The sequence below is a fragment of the Pistacia vera genome, unplaced genomic scaffold, assembly GCF_008641045.1.
Source record: "Pistacia vera cultivar Batoury unplaced genomic scaffold, PisVer_v2 Contig206, whole genome shotgun sequence".
NCBI classification, from domain to species: Eukaryota; Viridiplantae; Streptophyta; class Magnoliopsida; order Sapindales; family Anacardiaceae; genus Pistacia; species Pistacia vera.
The window spans coordinates 149,026-173,999 of NW_022196009.1; the positions used below are offsets into that span (position 1 = coordinate 149,026).

Sequence of the window (24,974 nt, forward strand, 5' to 3'; positions counted from 1 at the left end):
ATTTTAAAATATTATTTTAGAAAACCGGTTTATTTGAACCGAAATCAAACCGATAAATCGGTTTTTTCTTAACAAACCTAAATTGAACCGGTTTCAAAAAAGCGAATTTTTGAACCGATTTTTCGATTGATTCGGTTTTCGGGTTTTTTTTCCACCTTGATTTCCACAGTTACATTTAATGTTACAAATAACTTTTAACTCATTCGCGCACTTTCTCTCTCTCTCCTCCACATTCATCAAGCATTTCCAGGTATTCGTCTCTGCACTGTACACTTTGTATAATGAAGTTTTTGCTGTTTTTAATTTTTCTTTTATGGACTGAAATATATTTTGGCTGGCTGAGCATCAAATATTGTAACTTGAGACTGTAAAAGTGTCACATTTTTTTTTTTTTTTTTTTTTTTTCTGGGTTTTGACTGAAGTTGCACGTACATGTTTCTGGGATCATGGCTTGTAGACTTTAAATCATTAACGCATTGTTTGTTTGGTTAGAAGCTTAGAACTGATAATGAAAGAAAACATAAATTATTTTAAAATATACTGATCTCTAGTCGGGGAGAGAAAGTAGGAGAGCTGACGCAGAGGAGACATTGACGATCAGCGAAAGGGAAAGAAACCCCGCTACGAGCATAAAAAGTCATATGCTCATGTTCCTCGTTGCAATCGCGACAAAAACCAATACACTCCGCTGAATGTGTCCATATCTACAATTTTGACCAATCCGAGGAGAGCCAGCCTGCTCGGTGAGCCGGAACCCATGAAAACCCCGCTACGGCCAGAAAACAGCAAAAAAATACTGTCGCTTCCTTTGGGACAATAGGCATCACACCGATGAATGCCGGCTCTAAAGCAAGCAATCGAAGAGCTCATCAAGAAATGACACTTCAAGGAGTATATGATGACCTTACTCCAAAGAAAAGAACCAAGAGGAGAGCAGGGGGAAAAGCGTCGTGATCGCAGAGGGTACAATAGTGTTAACATAATCTTTGGAGGGCCGCACCTCGCGGGAAACACGCGAGGTGCGCAAAAAAGGTACGCTCGCGAAGCACAGCATGACCCGATTAGGGTAATATGACATATCGCAGCAACCACAAAAGGCTCGAAAGGAGGAGCCAATCACCTTCTGCGAAAAGGAGCAGCTCGCCTGCATCATCCTCACGGACGCCCTTGTGATCACGCCCCTCATAGGGCACCATAAAGTCCAAAATGTCATGGACAACGGAAGCGCTGTGAACATTCTATTCCAGACTGCTTTCGAAACAATGAACCTAGACGAGGCGACCTGAAGCCCACCTTGATCCCCTCTATGGCTTTACGGGGACCACTGATCCCCAAAATGACGATCCAACTCTCGGTCACGCTGGGCGACTATGACGAGGTAACTAAGGTAACTGAGTTCTTGGTCGTGGATTGCCCATCCGCCTTCAATGGGACTGGGGCGACCACTACTAAGAAGCTTCAAGACGTCACTTCCATATACCATCTCAAGATGAAGTTCTTACCCCAATGAGGATAGGGGAAGTGAGCGGATCGCAAAGCGTATCCGCGACTGCTACATAAAAGCGGTGAGATGGCGAGTAAAGGAAAGGGCATTCCATGAAGTGCGCTCCGACAGGCTATGGCGATCAGCAAGATCGAGCCGTTGCCTGGCCAGCAGAGGAAATATGGATCCTCGAATTCAGGAAATCTCTTCCAGCGGCCAAGTGGGGACTTGTCTGAAGTATCAGTCGACCCGAAAGAGCCAAGCCAAGTGTTAAGGATTGGGAGCAGCCTCGACCCTTAACTTGCGTCCGAACTGAATGCCTCTTAGAGAAGCAAAAGTGAGTGTTTGCCTGGTCGCATGTAGTATGTCGGGATCAGCCCGAACATTATTTGTCATGCATTAAACGTCGACAACGCAGGCCAAGCCAATTTGCTAGAAAAGAAGAGCAATGGATCGGAGCGGTATGCTGCATTAAAATCAGAAGTGGAAAACATCCTTCGAATGGGTCCATCGAGAGACACTCTACCGACCTGGGTTGCCAATCCGGTCTGGTAAAGAAGTCAAATGGCAAGTGGCGAACTGGGTTGATTTCAATGACCTCAACAAGGCTTGCGCGAAAGACAACTTCCTTCTGTCAAGAAATGACCAGCTTGTGGATGTCATCTCGGGGCACGAGCGCTAAGTTTCTGGATGCATACTCGGGATACAATCAGATCCCGATGTATGGGCCAGACAAGGAGCATACGTTCTCTTACAGACCGAGGGTTGTATTGTTACAAAGTTATGCTTTCGGCCTCAAGAATGCTGGCGCAACCTACCAGCGGCTGGTTAACTGAATGTTCTCCGACCAGATCAGAAAAACAATGGAGGTCTATGTGGATGACATGCTGGTCAAATCCAGGTCGTCTTAGAACACATTGCGCATCTCGTTGAGATGTTTGACATCCTCTGACTATACAGAATGAAGCTGAATCCCCTCAAGTGTTCATTCGGGGTATCGTCAAGAAAGTTCTTAGGGTACATAGTTAATCAGCGAGGGATAGAAATAAACCTCGAGAAGATTCAAGCTCTGCTCGATAGGAGAGCCCAACCAGCAAAAAACAGGTCATATGTCTAAATGGGCGAATAGCAGACTTAGGCGCTTCATATCAAGCAACAGATCGCTGCCTACCATTCTTCAACGTACTAAAGGCCAACAAGAAGTTCGAGTGGACACCCGAGTGTGAACAAGCGTTCCAAAGCATAAAAGAGCACCTCGGAAAACCACCCCTCCTGTCCAAGCCTTTTCCAAAAGAAATCCTGCTCCTCTACCTGTCCGTTCCTCAGTTCGCGGGTAGTGCAGCTAGTATGGGAAGAGGAAAAGGCACAATGGCCAGTGTATTATGCGAGCAAGCGTTTGACGGATGCTGAGATGCGGTATCCAGAAATGGACGGACTAGCCTATGCCCTGCTGATCGCTTCCAGAAAGCTGCGACCTTAATTCCATGCCCATAACATACATGTGATGACCAGTTACCCCCTCAGGCAAGTCCTTCAGAAGCCAAAAGTCGGGTAAATTACTTAAATGGGTAATGAAATTAAGTCAGTTCGACCTGAAGTACAAGCCAAAATTGACTATCAAGGGGCAGGCTGTTGCTGACTTATCTCAGAATTTTTCTATCTTCCAAGCGAGCAACAGCCGGCGAGGCCATCCAGGAAAGTATTCAGAACCTGTCGACCTGGAGCCTACGTTGACAGGTCATCAAACAGGAAAAGGGCCGATGCGGGTCTTCTCCTTGTAAGCCCGAAGGGGCTCGAATTCATGGCATTCTCCGGTTCGGATTTTAAGCGACCAACAATGAGGCGAGTACGAAGCCCTGTTCGCCGGGTTACGATTGGCCAAAGATGGGTGCAACCGCGATTAGTGTCTACACGATTCCATGCTGGTCGTCAACCAAATTTGGGGGAATATCAAGCCAAGGAAGAAAACATGGCCGCTATCTGAAAGAAGCTAAGGCCGTTCTCGGGCGTTCAAACACTTTGAAATCACTCAGATTCCCAGAGATAGCAATTCTATAGCGGAAGCTCTGGCAAAGATAGCCTCGTCATTGGATTTAGAAGCTCCAGATAGCATTCCTGTTCGGTTCGTCGATGCTCCGACTATCAGTTAACGAACAGACCGTGAATGTGATGCAACCGGATTCTTGGATGACTCCCATTTTCCAGTACTCAAGGATGGGACCTTGCCAGATGACAAGGGCGAGGCAAGGGTCTTGCAAACAAGATCTGACGTTACACACTCATCGGGGACCAGCATATAGGAGAGGATTCAGTGTCCCTCTCCTCCGATGTGTAACAGTGAAGAAGCAGACTACATCATGAGGAAAATTCACGAAGGGATCTGCGGTAATCACACAGCTGCTCGATCTCTTGCGAACAAGGTTGTTTTTCAATGGTAATATTGGCCTCGGATCCAAGAAGATACGCACAATTTTATCAAGAGGTGTGACAGGTGGCAGCGGTCGCGAACATTCCGCGAGCCCCTCTCACGAGCTGATAACGATGTCTACTCTGACCATTTTCCATGTGGGGGATCGACCTATCAGTCCCATGCCAGTCGGAAAATAGGGGTTAAGTATTGTGTGTGGTCGCGGTAAACTATCACAAAATGGGTGGAAGCTGAAATACTGGCCGCGATCACGACCAGAAAGCTGAAAGACTTCGTTTCCAAGAATAAGTGTGTCGCTATGGAATTCCTCACACCCTCATCTCGGATAATGGAAAGCAATTCGACAACGAGGAGTTCAAGCAGTTCTACGACGAGCTAGGCATCCATAAAAAATTTGCCTCAGTCGCAGACCGCAAGCAAATGGCCAAGTTGAAGGTCAACAACACACAAGCATAAAGGCCAAACTTGGGGCAGCCAAGGGAAATTGGGCCGACAGTCTCCCGAAGTCTTATGGGCATACAAGACAACTCCAAGAACTTCCACCTCAGAAACCTCCTTTTCGCTAGCCTATGGCTGCGAAGCAATGATTCCTGTGAAGTAGGAACTGGTTCTTCCAAAGAGACTTGTACGATGAGGTTGAAAACGAAGCACTTATGAGAGCGAGTCTAGATCTTGTTGAAGAGCACCACAGTAAGGCTTTGTAAGGATAGCAGCCTACAGCAACGTGCGAAAGAGGTTCTTCGATTCAAAGGTCAGCGAAGAGACTTCCAAGTCGGTGACCTTGTGCTAAAAAAAGTTTCCTCGGAATCAGGGAGCAAGCGCGGGGGGGATTAGGACTGAACTAGGAAGGTCCGTACTGGGTCGACAAGGTGATCAGAACGAGAACTTACTATCTCAAAAGGCTGAACGGTTAAAGTACCCCGAGCTTGGAATGTCGGCACCTCCGGCCATACTATCAGTAATCCGAACTTAGCTCTCATTGTAAATTAGGTTTGGTTTTGTTAGTTTCCTTTTTCTTGTAAGATATATCTTGTTCGCTTGTAACAATTCGCGTGGATATTGCCTATGTAAACAAACTGGACTGTAAACTGCACTCATGTATGATTACCGAACAACAATTGAAAGCAAATTGTATTTCATTTATGTACAACAAAAACTGTTAGACCCTATTAATTCCCAGAGTCGGTCTCATGCATTATGCCTGGTCGATGGGGTGATTCTTCAAAGCAGGACCAAACCCTTGTGGTCGGATCCTCGGGTGGCTGTACTGCTTGATCATCTTCTGTCGCCAAGGTCTGCAAGGCTTCCTGCCACTCCCTCGGGAGGTCGGACATATCAGATCTGGGTTCTTTGGGCAGGGCATAGTGGACTCGATCGTCCAGTCGACGGCCTTATCCTCAACTCTCTAACTGGATCCGTATTTCTTCAGTCAGGGAAGCAACTTTTCCCCGACTCTCCTGGAGTTCGGCCTCAAGAGCCAGCCTTCCCTTTTCGGAGGCCTCTTTTTCTTGTTCTGCTCGCTGAGGACGTATTAAGGTCGTCTGGAGCTCATGGCTTCTCTCCGACCTCCTTGGAGAGTAGCGGTTGTCCTCTGAAGCTCTTTACTTCCTCAGCGCGTCGCTCGAGCTCCGTCTTTTGAAAGTCGACTATACGCATAGCGGCTGATTTGGTGGCAAGTATCTGTTCGCTGCTCAGCAGACAACGCTTTTTAAGCTCGACGTCCTCCAGGCTCCGTTTGAGCTTGCGATTCTCTTTAGATCATTTTCCCCCTTCGCGGCCCCAACCAAGCTCTCTCCAGGACATCCTCATGGCGAGTAGCCTGCGAAAAGAAGTAAGTTAGAATGAAAATGGCGGACAAACTCTTCAAACAATTTGTTCACCTTGCTTATATGCTGAAACGACGTGGTCATAGGTCATTGCCCGTATCGGCGAACTCATCGTATGACTCCGATAGTCCACACTCAAGTAGAGAGTAGACTATCGGCTGCAGGTATTCGGGCAGATTCCCCAGCGCATCCAGCACTGGTGTGTCCTTCGCCTTGTCGACAGCCATGTCTCGTCCGCGGGTTCCTTGCCCGACTCCTTCCGACGTCCTGCCAAGACCTCAGGGGTTCATCCTCAGATTCGGTCTCTAAACTGTCGACCTGAATTTGTCTCCTTTTCTTTGACCGCTGAGCCGGAGCCTTCCGCCTCGGGCACACAGCGGATGGCTAAGCGACCTGTTCTGTCCTGGTCGTTTCCTCCTCAAGACAGAGCTGGGGAGGCGGGACAGTTCGCACTGGTTGTGCCGTTGTGGGGGGAGCAGCTTCGACTGTCCTGGCCCTCCTCGATCGAGGGAAGTTGAATGGCGCTCGTCGGGGCTACTCAGATTCTTTCGGAGGCATGGTCGCTGCATGCAAGTACTTAGTAAATAAACAAAAATTATTCTACGACCAAAAGGGAATAATGTAACTACATTCTGGGGACTCTAAGACGCGTTGTCACTAAAAACACCATACTTGCAAGTCGCGGTCGTCACGAGCTTCCCGCGTCCCTACTTTCTTCGGGGAGAACCCCAAAGACACGATCATGTCTGGGTCAGTGAGCAGGCCAAGACTAGTCGTCTTGTTAACTGCAAAAGATGCAGGTCGTTAGAAAAAGGAAGCACACAGTTAATGAATCTAGCAAAGAGGAACCTACTTGGTTTCTGAAAGCGGCAGTGGCCGTCATAGCAGAAGAAGAAGAATTTCGTCTCATAGGCCCCGCATATACTGGGATAGCTATGTATCCCTTCGGCGATGGTAGATCCCGGGACAAGTAATAGGAGTCTTTGTCCTTACTCTTTTTGAGGAAATACGCACAGCCGAGCTCTATCGCTGTCAGCTCGTCCAAGCCGCTCTCGCGGCATACGATGTACATCGCAACGGCGATGACATACGCGTTTGGCGTTAACTGCACTGGTGCGATCCCGAAGTGATCCAGGACACGACCTAATAAAAGGGTGGAGAGGAATCCTCCCACCCTTGAAAATCTTTCGGAGTGCAGCTAGGCCATCAGAAGGATGTCGCGACGACGGGGTGGCGTCGAGGAACAATTCCGCGCGGACGTCGAACTATCTCTTTATCTCTCGAACTCTTCTCGGGTGAGAACCGACAAGACCTCAAGGGATGCGTCCACGGGAAAATCGCGGAAGACGAACCGACTCTTCTTCGGATCTGGATGCTGGGGGTTCCATTCCGCCGTCTGCAACACCGACAGACAGAAGGTCATTTTAGCCATCGTACGTTGCCCCGTAAGGCGGCATGGGACAAATTCCCTAAACCCAAAGTGACTCGAGCCGCCACCACGGCTCGAAACCCAACTCCGGCATGCGGTCTTGATGAAACATCCGATAACCCAACGTCATTGCACTAACAAAAACAAAAGAAAAAGGGAGAATAACCTTTACCTTTTGGAGGACGTGTGCCGTGGAGGTTCTTGCTTCAGGTATCGGAGAGATGCCAATCGAAAAGAGAGATTCTGGTTTGCAGAGAGTTTTCGCTCGAGGCAAAAGGGATTCTGATGGCATCATCTGAAAAATTTGGGCTTTTATATGGACTACGAACTGGCGTTTACCACCTCTCGAAAATCAAAACAACGTCTCTCTCTCCGCATTAAATGCGTCGATGTCGCATTTAATATTGTGATGAGAGATGTCGTTTCGGGCGTTCATGCAATTAATGCTTTGCCAAAGTAATGACGCATCAGCACACAAAAGCATTAATGCGCTTGGCAGACGCTTTAACACATGCAGAGCGCCTATCAACGCAGAGAAACGAACTCATTAAATCTCTATCCCTAAGGTATGGTAAGGAACGTCGATGAAGTCAGGACGCTTGGGGCGATGGCTGTCAGGGTCGTTTGGACGAGGTTTATGCGAGGTCATGTTTGCAAAAGGCCCTATCTCGAGCTTCTTTCTTTCAGGTCGGAATTGTCGAATCCAATCACGGCATGACTTAGTTCTAAGGTTTGATCTCAAAATCTTAAAAACTAGGGGACTTCTGTTTGCCTGAGAAATCAAGGGCTGACGTGGGAAATCATGTGATGGAGTGTGACTTGCTCCCGTCATAACAGTAAGCGCACGTCAGGCCTGCCAGATGCTGTGGAGCTCCACGTGTCCATTCCCTACCAAATCGCGTGAAATCAGCTTGGAAGGTGGGCAATGTGACATAAAGCCGAATTTTGCCTGACATTCGCACCAACCCACGGATTTAATGATGATTACTTGCACTCATCTCACTATAAAAAGGGGAAGACCCCTTCATTGAGGGGATTCGACCTTTTTACACTCTAAACTAGCTCTCTCTCTCTGTATCTTGTGTTTACTTTTCCTAATCATTTGTAGTCAGTCGCTGTTGCGACCTGACCACGATACTAATACACCATCAGTGGGCGTAGGACTTGCTACCTTAGCATCCGAACCACTTTAAAAAGCTCTCATTGCTGCATTTACTCACACGTTACTCATATTCACGTGTGTCTCTTGGCCAAACAACGTTAGCAGTGTCGATTAGTGGTGTCAAATCACGCATCAACAATTATATTATTTAAATCTGAGAAATACAAGAGTAAAAAAACTTCCAAGTCCATAGGTAAGCTTGTCAATAGAGGACTTTGGTTTGAATCTATCGCATGAAAAAAACTTCCAGTTGAGATAAAAAACCTGAAAAAATTGCGGTATCTAAGGGCATATAACTGTAGATTCAAACAGTTGACAAGAGGTTATTGACATAGAACGCATGTCTTCTCCTCCTCGATATCTTCAACGCCTCGCTTAATGGGGACTATGAAGAAGATGCCATCTGGATTCGTGAGCTCGAAGATCTAAACATAATAGATTTAGATTTTCGGGATTAAGTGAAGATCCATCAGGTCCTTTAGTCCCTGCCTAATTTGTTGAAGCTTAGGCTCAAGATAAGTTTTGTGTGCAGCGGAAGGGAGTGGAAAGGGGTTTTTTGGGATAAAAGTTTCAAACCAGCCAAAACACTCCAATTAATTGGAGTGTTTATAAACCCCTTAAAAATACACTTCACTGGTTTGGGGGGTTTTTAAACCAGTCAAAACCAGCCTATAAAATTGGCAAGTGGAGGTTTTTAAAAACCTCAAAACCAGTCTAATTAAAACCACCTAAAACCAGTGAAAAAAAAAAAAAAAAACAAAACATAAGGGTCTGTTTGGGAGTTTTATGGTAGCGGTTATGAGGGTAAACCATCATAGCGGTTTTGAGGGTAAACCACTATAGCGGTTTTGAGGGGTTTTTAGTAGCGGTTTTTAAAACACCCAACCTATGCTTGGGAGTTTATTTTCCAACGGTTCTGACAGTTTTTTTAAATTATAAATTTATATAAATGTCCATAAAGTTAAAACACTCTCTCTTTTGCTTAATTAACTTTGAAGTTATAAATTTGACTTGCATGTTTTTAGCTACTCAGTCTTGTGAAAAAGGTGTCATTACTCTTGTGATAGCTTCATGACTACATTTGTTGGGGATTTCAAGCTTTTAAAGGTACTCGATTTTCAAATTCTTCTCTAAGTTATCTTCCTGAAGCAGTGGGAAAACTGTTCCATTATTGTTATGCCTGGGAAATCAAGGGCTGACGTGGGAAATCACGCGATGGAGTGTGACCTGCTCCCGTCAGAACGATAAGCGCATGTTAGGCCTGCCAGACGCTGTGGAGCTCCCACGTGTCCATTCCCTGCTCCAAATCGTGTGAAATCAGCTTGGAAGGTGGGCAATGTGACATAAAGCCGGATTTTGCCCTGACATTCGCACCAACCCACGGATTTAAGGATGATTACTTGCACTCATCTCACTATAAAAAGGGGAAGACCCCTTCATTGAGGGGATTCGACCTTTTTACACTCTGAACTAGCTCTCTCTCTCTCTTGTATCTTTGCGTTTACTTTTTCCTAATCATTTGTAAGTCAGTCCGCTGTTGCGATCTGACCCATGATACTAATACAACCATCAGTGGACGTAGGACTTGCTACCTTAGCATCCGAACCACTTTAAAAAGCTCTCATTGCTACATTTACTCTACACGTTATTCATATTCACGTGTGTCTCTTGGCCAACCAACGTTACGCACGTGTCGATTAGTTGGTGTCAAAATCACGCATCAACAGTTTGGCGCTAGAAGGAGGGCCCAGATTAAGTGTTCATCCTTCATCAGGAAAATCTCTAACCTACTGGTCCTACAGCAACAAATGGCCCGCCAATCCGAACCTGAGCAAGCCAACCAGCGCGCTGAGGGAGTTCCCCTAACCCAGGGGGATACCTCTTCTAGAATACTTCCAGTTCCACAAGATGCTGCAGTGGATATCCCAGCAGCTTCGCAGCTTGACCCTGCCATCAGAAGCTACCTGGAGAGGTTCGACAATACTCTCCAGACGATCAACCAAAGGCTGGACCGTTTGGACCAAGGCGTGCCATCTAGAAAAGTTGGGGCGGTGCAACCGCCAAAAACGCCTGCAGGTCGTGTGAAAGCGCGGCAAAGAGAAATAGCCCGTGCTACGAGCACTGCAGCGCATAGACGTAAGGATAAACAAGTGGCAAAAAGCAAGCCTACGGGCTCTAAAGGGCCAGCGAACACAAACCGTGCCCCAAGCAAGGTGTCGGCAAAGCTAAGACTCGACGAAAAAGTAAATCCCGAGCTGTCCCATGCCACGTCACAGATGAACCCAAACAAAAGTGCTGGGCGGGGTGATTCTTGTCACCGCCAGCAGCCCGCCAGCATAATGATCCTGATCGCTATCATGCGGGTGGTCCCCACACCTCGCAGGGCGATTCGTACCACCGCGAGGGTCGTGAAAATACCCCGCACCATCCATCGTCTTCACACGCCTCTAGCCAGCGTGTGTCGAGAGCGGCCGAAAGTGCCAGCTGAGGGGAAGAGGAGTCTGACCTCCGGACTTTCTTGAACCGTAATCGTAAGGGCCGGACTTGCATGGGTGAAAGCAGTCCCCAACTGGCTCCGTTACCACAAATTGAGGAGCTGCAGCAAGCTCTGGACAGGCTGAGAGAGCGACAAAACGAGCAGGCTCAGGTCGCCTCTGCATCCCCTTTCTCTCCCTAAGTGTTGGCTGCTCCACTCCCTCCGGGGTTCAGGATGCCCGACATGCGACCGTTTGATGGGAACCATGACCCGCAAGATCATTTGTATGAGTTTAATGACCTGATAGAGCTCCACTAGGTTTCGGATCTTACAAAATGCCACTGTTTAGCCGTGACTCTAACTTCTCATGCCAAACGGTGGTTAAGGTCGCTCCCAGTGGGATCCATCAGTTCGTGGCCTCAGATGAGCACGACGTTCCTACGGCATTTCCAAGCAAATTGAAAGTTTTCGATGCCTCTGAGCTATCTCAGCAACATAAGGCAAGAAAGGGACGAATCCTTATAATCCTATATCGACCGTTTCCACAGGGAACTCAACAAGGTGGCACATGCCCTTGAAGAGCCCATCCGAACACTCATAATAGCTGGAGTTCGCCCGCAAACCGACCTGTGGAAAGAATTACAGGCTGAGGACGATGTTTCCCTCACCAGATTCTACAACCTTGCAGAAAAATATCTCCGAATAGAGAATTCATTGGCGGCACTCCGCCGTCGCGATTCCGGCGCTTCGAGCAGTATGTCTAGTCGGGGAGAAAGTAGGAGAGCTGATCGCAGAGGAGACATTGACGATCAGCGAAAGGGAAAGAAACCCCGCTACGAGCATAAAAAGTCATATGCTCATGTTCCTCGTTGCAATCGCGACAAAATCCAATACACTCCGCTGAATGTGTCCATATCTACAATTCTTGACAAATCCGAGGAGGCCAGCCTGCTCGGTGAGCCGGAACCCATGAAAACCCCTGCTACGGCCAGAAACAGCAAAAAATACTGTCGCTTCCTTTGGGACAATAGGCATCACACCGATGAATGCCGAGCTCTAAAGCAAGCAATCGAAGAGCTCATCAAGAAATGACACTTCAAGGAGTATATTGATGACTCTACTCCAAAAGAAAAGAACCAAGAGGAGCAGGGGGAAAAGCGTCGTGATCGCAGAGGGTACAATAGTGTTAACATAATCTTTGGAGGGCCGCACCTCGCGGGAAACACGCGAGGTGCGCAAAAAAGGTACGCTCGCGAAGCACAGCATGACCCGATTAGGGTAATGAACATATCGCAGCAACCACAAAAGGCTCGAAAGGAGGAGCCAATCACCTTCTGCGAAAAGGAAGCAGCTCGCCTGCATCATCCTCACGATGACGCCCTTGTGATCACGCCCCTCATAGGGCACCATAACGTCCGCAAAATGCTCATGGACAACGGAAGCGCTGTGAACATTCTATTCCAGACTGCTTTCGAAACAATGAACCTAGACGAGGCCGACCTGAAGCCCACCTTGATCCCCCTCTATGGCTTTACGGGGGACCACTTGATCCCCAAAATGACGATCCAACTCTCGGTCACGCTGGGCGACTATGACGAGGTAACTAAGGTAACTGAGTTCTTGGTCGTGGATTGCCCATCCGCCTTCAATGGGATCCTGGGGCGACCACTACTAAGAAGCTTCAAGACAGTCACTTCCATATACCATCTCAAGATGAAGTTCTCTACCCCAATGAGGATAGGGGAAGTGAGCGGATCGCAAAGCGTATCTCGCGACTGCTACATAAAAGCGGTGCAGATGGCGAGTAAAGGAAAGGGCATTCCATGAAGTGCGCTCCGACAGGCTATGGCGATCAGCAAGATCGAGCCGTTGCCTGGCCCAGCAGAGGATAATATGGATCCTCGAATTCAGGAAATCTCTTCCAGCGGCCCAAGTGGGGACTTGTCTGAAGTATCAGTCGACCCGAAAGAGCCAAGCCAAGTGTTAAGGATTGGGAGCAGCCTCGACCCTTAACTTGCGTCCGAACTGATATGCCTCTTAAGAGAAAACGTCGATGTGTTTGCCTGGTCGCATGTAGATATCGTCGGGATCAGCCCGAACATTATTTGTCATGCATTAAACGTCGACAACGAGGCCAAGCCAATTTGCTAGAAAAGAAGAGCAATGGATCCGGAGCGGTATGCTGCATTAAAATCAGAAGTGGAAAACATCCTTCGAAATGGGTCCATCCGAGAGACACTCTACCCGACCTGGGTTGCCAATCCGGTCCTGGTAAAGAAGTCAAATGGCAAGTGGCGAACCTGCGTTGATTTCAATGACCTCAACAAGGCTTGCGCGAAAGACAACTTCCTTCTGTCAAGAATTGACCAGCTTGTGGATGTCATCTCGGGGCACGAGCTGCTAAGTTTCATGGATGCATACTCGGGATACAATCAGATCCCGATGTATGGGCCAGACAAGGAGCATACGTTCTTCATTACAGACCGAGGGTTGTATTGTTACAAAGTTATGCCTTTCGGCCTCAAGAATGCTGGCGCAACCTACCAGCGGCTGGTTAACTGAATGTTCTCCGACCAGATCAGAAAAACAATGGAGGTCTATGTGGATGACATGCTGGTCAAATCCCAGGTCGTCTTAGAACACATTGCGCATCTCGTTGAGATGTTTGACATCCTCTGACTATACAGAATGAAGCTGAATCCCCTCAAGTGTTCATTCGGGGTATCGTCAAGAAAGTTCTTAGGGTACATAGTTAATCAGCGAGGGATAGAAATAAACCTCGAGAAGATTCAAGCTCTGCTCGATATGGAGAGCCCAACCAGCAAAAAACAGGTCATATGTCTAAATGGGCGAATAGCAGCACTTAGTCGCTTCATATCAAGGCTAACAGATCGCTGCCTACCATTCTTCAACGTACTAAAGGCCAACAAGAAGTTCGAGTGGACACCCGAGTGTGAACAAGCGTTCCAAAGCATAAAAGAGCACCTCGGAAAACCACCCCTCCTGTCCAAGCCTTTTCCACAAGAAATCCTGCTCCTCTACCTGTCCGTCTCTCAGTTCGCGGTTAGTGCAGCTCTAGTATGGGAAGAGGAAAAGGCACAATGGCCAGTGTATTATGCGAGCAAGCGTTTGACGGATGCTGAGATGCGGTATCCAGAAATGGAGCGACTAGCCTATGCCCTGCTGATCGCTTCCAGAAAGCTGCGACCTTACTTCCATGCCCATACCATACATGTGATGACCAGTTACCCACTCAGGCAAGTCCTTCAGAAGCCAAAAGCATCGGGTAAATTACTTAAATGGGTAATGAAATTAAGTCAGTTCGACCTGAAGTACAAGCCAAAATTGACTATCAAGGGGCAGGCTGTTGCTGACTTCATCTCAGAATTTTTCTATCTTCCAAGCGAGCAACAGCCCGGCGAGGCCATCCAGGAAAGTATTCAGAACCTGTCGACCTGGAGCCTCTACGTTGACAGGTCATCAAACAGGAAAAGGGCCGATGCGGGTCTTCTCCTTGTAAGCCCCGAAGGGGCTCGAATTCATGGCATTCTCCGGTTCGGATTTAAAGCGACCAACAATGAGGCTGAGTACGAAGCCCTGTTCGCCGGGTTACGATTGGCCAAAGAAATGGGTGCAACCGCGATTAGTGTCTACAGCGATTCCATGCTGGTCGTCAACCAAATTTTGGGGGAATATCAAGCCAAGGAAGAAAACATGGCCGCTATCTGAAAGAAGCTAAGGCCGTTCTCGGGCCGTTCAAACACTTTGAAATCACTCAGATTCCCAGAGATAGCAATTCTATAGCGGACGCTCTGGCAAAGATAGCCTCGTCATTGGATTTAGAAGCTCCAGATAGCATTCCTGTTCGGTTCGTCGATGCTCCGACTATCAGTTCAACCGAACAGACCGTGAATGTGATGCAACCGGATTCTTGGATGACTCCCATTTTCCAGTACCTCAAGGATGGGACCTTGCCAGATGACAAGGTCGAGGCAAGGGTCTTGCAAACAAGATCTGCACGTTACACACTCATCGGGGACCAGCTATATAGGAGAGGATTCAGTGTCCCTCTCCTCCGATGTGTAACCAGTGAAGAAGCAGACTACATCATGAGGAAAATTCACGAAGGGATCTGCGGTAATCACACAGCTGCTCGATCTCTTGCGAACAAGGTTGTTTTTCAATGGTATTATTGGCCTCGGATCCAAGAAGATACGCACAATTTTATCAAGAGGTGTGACAGGTGTCAGCGGTTCGCGAACATTCCGCGAGCCCCCTCTCACGAGCTGATAACGATGTCTAGCCTCTGACCATTTTCCATGTGGGGGATCGACCTTATCAGTCCCATGCCAGTCGGAAAATAGGGGGTTAAGTATGTCGTGGTCGCGGTAAACTATTTCACAAAATGGGTGGAAGCTGAACTACTGGCCGCGATCACGACCAGAAAGCTGAAAGACTTCGTTTCCAAGAATATAGTGTGTCGCTATGGAATTCCTCACACCCTCATCTCGGATAATGGAAAGCAATTCGACAACGAGGAGTTCAAGCAGTTCTACGACGAGCTAGGCATCCATAAAAAATTTGCCTCAGTCGCCAGACCGCAAGCAAATGGCCAAGTTGAAGCTGTCAACAAGACCATCAAGCACTAAAGGCCAAACTTGGGGCAGCCAAGGGAAATTGGGCCGACAGTCTCCCCGAAGTCTTATGGGCATACAAGACAACTCCAAGAACTTCCACCTCAGAAACCTCCTTTTCGCTAGCCTATGGCTGCGAAGCAATGATTCCTGTGGAAGTAGGAACTGGTTCTCTTCAAAGAGACTTGTACGATGAGGTTGAAAACGAAGCACTTATGAGAGCGAGTCTAGATCTTGTTGAAGAGCACCACAGTAAGGCTTTGCTAAGGATAGCAGCCTACCAGCAACGTGCGAAAGAGGTTCTTCGATTCAAAGGTCAAGCGAAGAGACTTCCAAGTCGGTGACCTTGTGCTAAAAAAAGTTCTCCTCGGAATCAGGGAGCCAAGCGCGGGGGTATTAGGACTGAACTAGGAAGGTCCGTACTGGGTCGACAAGGTGATCAGACCGAGAACTTACTATCTCAAAAGGCTGAACGGTTCCAAAGTACCCCGAGCTTGGAATGTCGAGCACCTCCGGCCATACTATCAGTAATCCCGAACTTAGCTCTCATTGTAAATTAGGTTTTGGTTTTGTTAGTTTCCTTTTTCTTGTAAGATATTATCTTGTTCGCTTGTAACAATTCGCGTGTAATATTGCCTATGTAAACAAACTGGACTGTAAACTGCACTCATGTATGATTAACCGAACAACAATTGAAAGCAAATTGTATTTCATTTATGTACAACAAAAACTGTTAGACCCTATTAATTCCCAGAGTCGGTCTCATCGCATTATGCCTGGTCGATGGGGTGATTCTTCAAAGCAGGACCAAACCCTCTGCCTGGTCGGATCCTCGGGCGGCTGCTACTGCTTGATCATCTTCTGTCGCCAAGGTCTGCAAGGCTTCCTGCCACTCCCTCGGGAGGTCGGACATATCCAGATCTGGGTTCTTTGGTCGCAGGGCATAGATGGACTCGATCGTCCAGTCGACGGCCTTATCCTCAACCTCCTCTAACTGGATCCGTATTTCTTCAGTCAGGGAAGCAACTTTTCCCCGACTCTCCTGGAGTTCGGCCTCAAGAGCCAGCCTTCCCTTTTCGGAGGCCTCTTTTTCTTGTTCTGCTCGCTGAGCCCGTATTAAGGTCGTCTGGAGCTCCTAGGCCTTCTCTCCGACCTCCTTGGAGAGTCTAGCGGTTGTCCTCTGAAGCTCTTTTACTTCCTCAGCGCGTCGCTCGAGCTCCGTCTTTTGAAAGTCGACTATACGCATAGCGGCTGATTTTTGGTGCAAGTATCTGTTCGCTGCCTCAGCAGACAACGCTTTTTAAGCTTCGACGTCCTCCAGGCTCCGTTTGAGCTTCGCGATCTCCTCTTTTAGATCATTTTCCCCCTTCGCGGCCCCCAACCAAGCTCTCTCCATGGACATCCTCATGGCGAGTAGAGCCTGCGAATAAGAAGTAAGTTAGAATGAAAATGGCGGACAAACTCTTCAAGAACAATTTGTTCACCTTGCTTATATGCTGAAACGACGTGGTCATCAGGTCATTGCCCGTATCGGCGAACTCATCGTATGACTCCGATAGTCCACACTCAAGTAGAGAGTAGACTATCGGCTGCAGGTATTCGGGCAGATTCCCCAGCGCATCCAGCACTGGTGTGTCCTTCGCCTTGTCGACAGCCACTGTCTCGTCCGCGGGTTCCTTGCCCGACCTCCTTCCGACGTCCTGCCAAGACCTCAGGGGTTCATCCTCAGATTCGGTCTCTAACTCGTCGACCTGAATTTGTCTCCTTTTCTTTGACCGCTGAGCCGGAGCCTTCCGCCTCGGGCACACAGGCGATGGCTAAGCGACCTGTTCTGTCCTGGTCGTTTCCTCCTCAAGACAGAGCTGGGGAGGCGGGACAGTTCGCACTGGTTGTGCCGTTGTGGGGGGAGCAGCTTCGACTGTCCTGGCCCTCCTCGATCGAGGGAAGTTGAATGGCGCTCGTCGGGGCTACTCAGATTCTTTCGGAGGCATGGTCGCTGCATGCAAGTACATTAGTAACTAAACAAAAATTATTCTACGACCAAAAGGGAATCAATGTAACTTACATTCTGGGGACTCTAAAGACGCGTTGTCACTAAAAACACCATACTTTCGCAAGTTCGCGGTCGTCACGAGCTTCCCCGCGTCCCTACTTTCTTCGGGGAGAACCCCAAAAGACACGATCATGTCTGGGTCAGTGAGCAGGTCCAGACTAGTCGTCTTGTTAACTGCAAAAGAATGCAGGTCGTTAGAAAAAGGAAGCACACAGTTAATGAATCTAGCAAAGAGGAACCTACTTGGTTTCTGAAAGCGGCAGTGGCCGTCATAGCAGAAGAAGAAGAATTTCGTCTCATAGGCCCCCGCATTACTGGGATAGCTATGTATCCCTTCGGCGATGGTAGATCGCCGGGACAAGTAATAGGAGTCTTTGTCCTTACTCTTTTTGAGGAAATACGCACAGCCGAGCTCTATCGCTGTCAGCTCGTCCAAGCCGCTCTCGCGGCATACGATGTACATCGCAACGGCGATGACATACGCGTTTGGCGTTAACTGCACTGGTGCGATCCCGAAGTGATCCAGGACCGACCTAATAAAAGGGTGGAGAGGAATCATCCTCCCACCCTTGAAAATCTCTTCGGAGATCGCAGCTAGGCCATCAGAAGGATGTCGCGACGACGGGGTGGCGTCGAGGAACACTTCCGCGCGGACGTCGAACTATCTCTTTATCCTCTCGAACTCTTCTCGGGTGAGAACCGACAAGACCTCAAGGGATGCGTCCACGGGAACATCCTGCGAAGACGAACCGACTCTTTCTTCGGATCTGGATGCTGGGGGTTCCATTCCGCAGTCTGCAACACCGACAGACAGAAGGTCATTTTAGCCATCGTACGTTGCCCCGTAAGGCGGCATGGGACAAATTCCCTAAACCCTAACAGTGACTCGAGCCGCCACTCACGGCTCGAACCCAACTCCGGCATCGCGTCTCTGATGAAACATCCGATAACCCAACGTCATTGCACTACCAAAAACAAAAGAAAAAGGGAGAAATAACCTTTACCTTTTGGAGGACGTGACCGTGGACGGTTCTTGCTTCAGGTATCGGAGAGATGCCAATCGAAAAAGAAGAGCTTCTGGTTTGCAGAGAGTTTTCGCTCGAGGCAAAAGGGATTCTGATGGCATCATCTGAAAAATTTGGGCTTTTATATGGACTACGAACTGGCGTTTACCACCTCTCGAAAATCAAAACAACGTCTCTCTCTCCGCATTAAATGCGTCCGATGTCGCATTTAATATTGTGATGAGAGATGTCGTTTCGGGCGTTTCATGCAATTAATGCTTTGCCAAAGTAATGACGCATCAGCACACAACGCATTTAATGCGCTTGGCAGACGCTTTAACACATGCAGAGCGCCTATCAACGCAGAAACGACCTCATTAAATCTCTATCCCTAAGGTATGGTAAGGAACGTCCGATGAAGTCAGGACGCTTGGGCGATGGCTGTCAGGTCGTTTGGACGAGGTTTATGCGAGGTCATGTTTGCAAAAGGCCCTATCTCGAGCTTCTTTCTTTCAGGTCGGAATTGTCAGAACCTCCAATCACGGCATGACTTAGTTTCTAAGGTTTGATCCTCAAAATCTTAAAAACTAGGGGACTTCTGTTATGCCTGAGAAATCAAGGGCTGACGTGGGAAATCATGTGATGGAGTGTGACTTGCTCCCGTCATAACAGTAAGCGCACGTCAGGCCTGCCAGATGCTGTGGAGCTCCCACGTGTCCATTCCCTACTCCAAATCGCGTGAAATCAGCTTGGAAGGTGGGCAATGTGACATAAAGCCGAATTTTGCCCTGACATTCGCACCAACCCACGGATTTAATGATGATTACTTGCACTCATCTCACTATAAAAAGGGGAAGACCCCTTCATTGAGGGGATTCGACCTTTTTACACTCTAAACTAGCTCTCTCTCTCTTGTATCTTTGTGTTTACTTTTTCCTAATCATTTGTGAGTCAGTCCGCTGTTGCGACCTGACCCACGATACTAATACAACCATCAGTGGACGTAGGACTTGCTACCTTAGCATCCGAACCACTTTAAAAAGCTCTCATTGCTGCATTTACTCTACACGTTACTCATATTCACGTGTGTCTCTTGGCCAACCAACGTTATGCACGTGTCGATTAGTTGGTGTCAAAATCACGCATCAACAATTATATTATTTAAATCTGAGAAATACAAGAGTAAAAAAACTTCCCAAGTCCATAGGTAAGCTTGTCAACTTAGAGACTTTGGATTTGAATCTATCTCGCATGAAAAAACTTCCAGTTGAGATAAAAAACCTGAAAAAATTGCGGTATCTAAGGGCATATAACTGTAGATTCAACCAGTTGACAAGAGGTTATTGACATAGAACGCATGTCTTCTCCTCCTCGATATCTTCAACGCCTCTGCTTAATGGGGACTATGAAGAAGATGCCAATCTGGATTCGTGAGCTCGAAGATCTAAACATAATAGATTTAGATTTATCGGGATTAAGTGAAGATCCCATCAGCGTCCTTTAGTCCCTGCCTAATTTGTTGAAGCTTAGGCTCAAAGATAAGTTTTGTGTGCAGCGAAGGGAGTGGAAAGGGGTTTTTTTGGGATAAAAGTTTCAAACCAGCCAAAACACTCCAATTAATTGGAGTGTTTTATAAACCCCTTAAAAATACACTTCACTGGTTTTGGGGGGTTTTTAAACCAGTCAAAACCAGCCTATTAAAAATCTGGCAAGTGGAGGTTTTTAAACACCTCAAAACCAGTCTAATTAAAAACCCCTTAAAACCAGTGAAAAAAAAACTCCCAAGCAGACCTAAGGGGATTGAAAGTGTTTCGAAGAAGAAGATATATGAACTGGCAACCATCCAGTAGAGAGTGTTTCGAAGAAGAAGAAGATAAACATGAGTGTGAAAGCAAAGATTGAAAGGGGAAATCATAAATGCCAACCCTAAAAGCCGATTTTGATTTGAAGCAGCCGAAGACTGAAGAAGTGAATAACGGCGGTGACTTTGACCGTTCGACCAGCTGGCGAGTGACGGTGACTTGATGAATACTTTGGGAACTGGTGATCAGAGAGTGAAGGATCTTTGCAGTCGGTCGGCAGCGACGCAGCAAGCAAAAATGAAAAATTGAAAGTATTTTTAGCCGATTTGGCCATTTGGGGATTTTAAAATATTATTTTAAAAAACCGGTTTATTTGAACTGAAATCAAACTGATAAGTCGGTTTTTTCTTAACAAACCGAAATTGAACCGGTTTCAAAAAAGCGAATTTTTGAACCGATTTTTCGAATGATTCGGTTTTCGGGTTTTTTTTTCCACCCTTGATTTCCACAGTTACATTTAATGTTACAAATAACTTTTAACTCATTCGCTCATTTTCTCTCTCTCTCCTCCACATTCATCAAGCATTTCCAGGTATTCGTCTCTGCACTGTACACTTTGTATAATGAAGTTTTTGCTGTTTTTAATTTTTCTTTTATGGACTGAAATATATTTTGGCTGGCTGAGCATCAAATATTGTAACTTGAGACTGTAAAAGTGTCACATTTTTTTTTTTTTTTTTTTTTTTTCTGGGTTTTGACTGAAGTTGCACGTACATGTTTCTGGGATCATGGCTTGTAGACTTTAAATCATTAACGCATTGTTTGTTTGGTTAGAAGCTTAGAACTGATAATGAAAGAAAACATAAATTATTTTAAAATATACTGATCAAACTGTGTGTTAAAGTTTTCATTTTTACTCTACAAATAGCATCTTCTTTATTTGTGAATATTAGTTGAAAATTAGCAAAATTGATCTTTTACGTAATCTGTAACATTTTAGTGTAGCCATGTAATGTTTGGAAAACTGGATTTTTGGATTGGTTATAGTGGTTTTTAGGATGAGCCAATCAAATTTGATTTTTTTTTTTTTTTTTGGTTGTATGGGATTTTTATGCATCAGTTGTGCACATCATAGTCAGCAAAGGATATAGTTAAAAAAAGATTCTACTTGCTTTCCCTTCTTGTTTTTTCTTGTGTTTGTAGAAGGAAATGTGTTTGTTTTTTCTTGTGTTTGTAGAAGGAAATGTGTTTAACTGGTGTTCAGTTACACTAGAATTGACGCTTTTTAGAAGTTTACAGTTCAAACCTTAGATAGTTTGCCTCTTTTAACTAATTTGCTTTTTGAATTGTGCTCTATAAATGCATTATGTGTTGCCTTTATAAGTGAAGAGATTCTGGGATTGCATGGAGTTTGAGGTAGGCCTTGCTGGGACTTTCTATTAAGAAGCTGAAAATAGACCTTTCAAGTTGTGAAACATAAGAGTTTAGTTCTTGTGGCTCAGATGTTCATGTGTGCGGTTTCTAGATAGATGATTTTCAGTTTTTCCCACTCTGTGATGAGTCATATCACACTTAACATGAATTACACATATATGCAAAGTGATTCTGAACTCAAGTGGAAGATTGATTTTATGTTTTGTTTATAAATACTTGTATATCATTCACTTTTTCATTTGGTAAAACATAGTAGCTTGTCTAATTTCTAGTTACCTATGTCACCAATTTCCCCACTCTTGGTTGAGATTCTAATCAAGTTCAGAGTCTAGTTTGTGACCTCTCACTGGAGTTTGTCATTCTGACTTGCGTTTGTTAGAGACAAATACCTGCAAATGCTATTTGGCTTTCATGGTTATAGCAAATTTCCACGGTCAAAACATAATGGCATTATTCTTGAGTTTATCGTTAGTCTGATTTGCCATTTGGCTTTCACGGTAATTTGTTTTGTCCATTAATGTGATAGGAACCCACTCCAATAACTCAACAATTTGGGCTGAGTCATGGGTCTTTCATGGGCTTGGGTAGAACTCTCCTTGGAAAACCGGCTTTGCCAAGGGAGGGTGTCCAAGCTTTTATAACCCACATGCCCACCCTTTTCCCTTTCAATGTGGGATCCTAACATTCCCCCACGCTTCGAGACCCAACGCCCTCGTTGGTCTTCTGTCCAGAGAGCGCCCGCCCTCATTGGCTACCCCGCCCTTATCGGCCTTTACTGCCCTCCCTTTCGGTCTTACTTCGCCTAGAAACTTGTCAGCAACTCTCCTTCTCAATCCCTCGGGGGGCCCACTGGGCCCTGTTGCGTGGGCTCCACGTCGGCCTCTTTACGCCTTGGGTGACTTCACGGATCCCCTTTCCTTGGGGTAGCAGTCTGAGCCCAAGGTTAGTCTGTCACGCGTGCGCAGGATCATGCACTGATACCAATGGACAGGAACCCACTCCAATAACTCAACAATTTGGGTTGGGCCATGGGTCTTTCATGGGCTTGGGTTGAACTTTCTTTGGAAAACCGGCTTGCCAAGGGAGGGTGCCCAAGCCTTTATAACCCACATGCCCACCCTTTTCCCTTTCAATGTGGGATCCTAACATAATGCCATTATGTTTTGACCGATACTGGACTGCTAGATGACTCTTTAAAATGGTATCCCCTTCCAATCCATTGCTAAGGTATGGCATGTTGACCTAGGGATACCCAAACACAATGTGATTATTGCTGTCATTACCAAAATTTTGTGGTATGTGGCCTTTTTTATTTAACTGGAATAAAGTTTGACCAGAGGTCTCTTTCAATTACTCAATTGAAATGTCTTGACAAATTTTCATGATTATCTATGATTTTAACATTTCTTGGCTGTTGCATTGATGTCATGCTAATTGCCCTTTATCAGATATTATCTTGCCTCCATGAAGTTTCAGAGGATGTCTTGCAACAGTGTCCATGATGCATTGAGTTCTGATGACATCCTGTGTGACATCCTCCTTCGATTGCCACCAGAATCTGTTTTCAAATTCATAATTGTGTCAAAGAGGTGGCTTAGGTGTATCTGCAGCTATGTTTTTCGTCACAGTTACTTGAGACGATGGAAAGTAAGTTCTCGCCTTTTAGGCTTTGTTGTCTGTAATTCCTTGTACCTTGGAAGACGTCCAGGTGGCCTACGTCGCACCCCATCAGAACCTGCACTTCCTTTTTTGTCAACTTGTCAAGAGGGTGATGATCTAAAGTATTCCGGAATCCTCAAACGGCTTGGTTACTTCATTGACTCTTCCAATGGCCTACTTCTTTGTGGCCGCCATCCAAAGACCTACTATGTTTGGGATCCAGTTACCAAAAAACAGCACAAACTCCCTCACCCGCGAGTTTACTTTGAAGAATTGTGCATGGCATTCATTGCTGAGGACTCTCCTGATGATTCTATATGCTACAAGGTCATTCGTGCAAAATGTGAATGTAAACTTAATGAAGTCAATACTGTTACCATTGAGACTTTCTGTTCAAAGACTACTACATGGTATTATTCAATACTCACTTGCACTTCAACTTTATCATTATGTCCTTGGACAGTTGCCACTGTGATTAGAGGTGTCATACACTGGTTTGCGATGCGGGGAAATATAGCCATTTATGACCAGGAACAAGAAGAGAGGCATATTGCTGTGATTCAACTTCCGGGGTCATATGACTTTGATGAGCAAATTCTTGGTGAGTCTTCTGATGGGCTTTTGCAGTATGGTATAAGTTGTAAGTCAGGTATGGAGATATGGGTTCTTGAAAAAGAAATAGATGATCACACATCCCTTTACTCAAGCAATGCAGACTTCAAAACTAGATGGACCTTGAGATATAGATTGAATTTCAAAACGATGTGGAAGAAGAATCCAAGTGTTATGACAGCCTACAGAACATGTTCTAAATCTAAAGAAACTCAGATACTGTCATTTCTTTCTCAGAATTCAGAATCCGTTTACATAAGATCTGGAGATAACATATTTCTTTGTCATCTTCAGAGTAGAGAGGTGGAAGTGGTCCAATATGATGGTCGTGGCTCCTCCATTTTATGGGATTTCAGCAAAGTAGTGCCTTACTTCAAGCCAGCTTGGCCACATTCTTCTTTCCTATAACATGATTATCATTCATGGTTGTGGCTTCTGTTTAGCATTTCATATGCTCAAATGATACTACAGTTGAGCTTCTTCTGCTGTTAACTTTTGATGTTCAATGGTTGATGTCAATATATGTTAGCTTTTCCTGTAAAGTAGATGTTGCTGTAGTTTTAGGCATCCTTGTTATGTGTCTCTGTGCTTTCCTTGGATGGATTCATTGTCTGTAGTTATTCTACCTGCATCTGCTTTATTTCGACTTCATATTAGCAACTGAAAACAACTGGAAACATATTGTGGTTGTCACTGATAATTGTATTGGCTTTGGCACTAGTCACTGTGAATTCTTGGTTTCTTTTAAGTTAATACTTTTTCTCGTTTTTTAGACTGTAAAATCAACTAGGTTGCCTTTTTTCTACTACTTTTAAGTACACAATTGTAAATCAATAAATTATATACTGGAAATCTATAAGCAAAGAGTTGTTTGAGAATACTACAGCAGCTGAGAAATGCTACTACTTTTTAATTTCTTTCTCTTGAATGAAATAAAAAAAAAAAAAAATCAGCTAGTTGTACAAAAAAGAG

General features: G+C 46.0%; 1 protein-coding gene across 3 annotated transcripts; it reads left to right on the forward strand.

Annotated features, from left to right (window-relative positions):
• Positions 1-170: 170 nt before the first annotated feature.
• Positions 171-24,807, forward strand: LOC116129055 (F-box protein At5g03970). Of its 3 annotated transcripts, XM_031414804.1 has the most exons (3): positions 20,840-20,889; positions 23,180-23,991; positions 24,297-24,422. In XM_031414804.1, exons 2-3 carry the CDS (start codon positions 23,196-23,198, stop codon positions 24,299-24,301), a joined length of 801 nt encoding a protein of 266 aa, XP_031270664.1. In that variant the 5' UTR covers positions 20,840-20,889; positions 23,180-23,195; the 3' UTR covers positions 24,302-24,422. The 3 variants fall into 3 exon arrangements, with proteins under 3 accessions (XP_031270663.1, XP_031270664.1, XP_031270662.1); XM_031414803.1 differs by lacking the exon at positions 20,840-20,889 and adding an exon at positions 171-250 and having other exon boundaries at positions 23,180-24,807; XM_031414802.1 differs by having other exon boundaries at positions 23,180-24,807.
• The last annotated feature ends 167 nt before the right edge of the window (positions 24,808-24,974 follow it).

What these genes read in the sequence shown, in the direction of transcription:
- LOC116129055 (XM_031414803.1), top strand. Translation starts at nt 23,196, where the DNA reads ATGAAGTTTCAGAGGATGTCTTGCAACAGTGTCCATGATGCATTGAGT.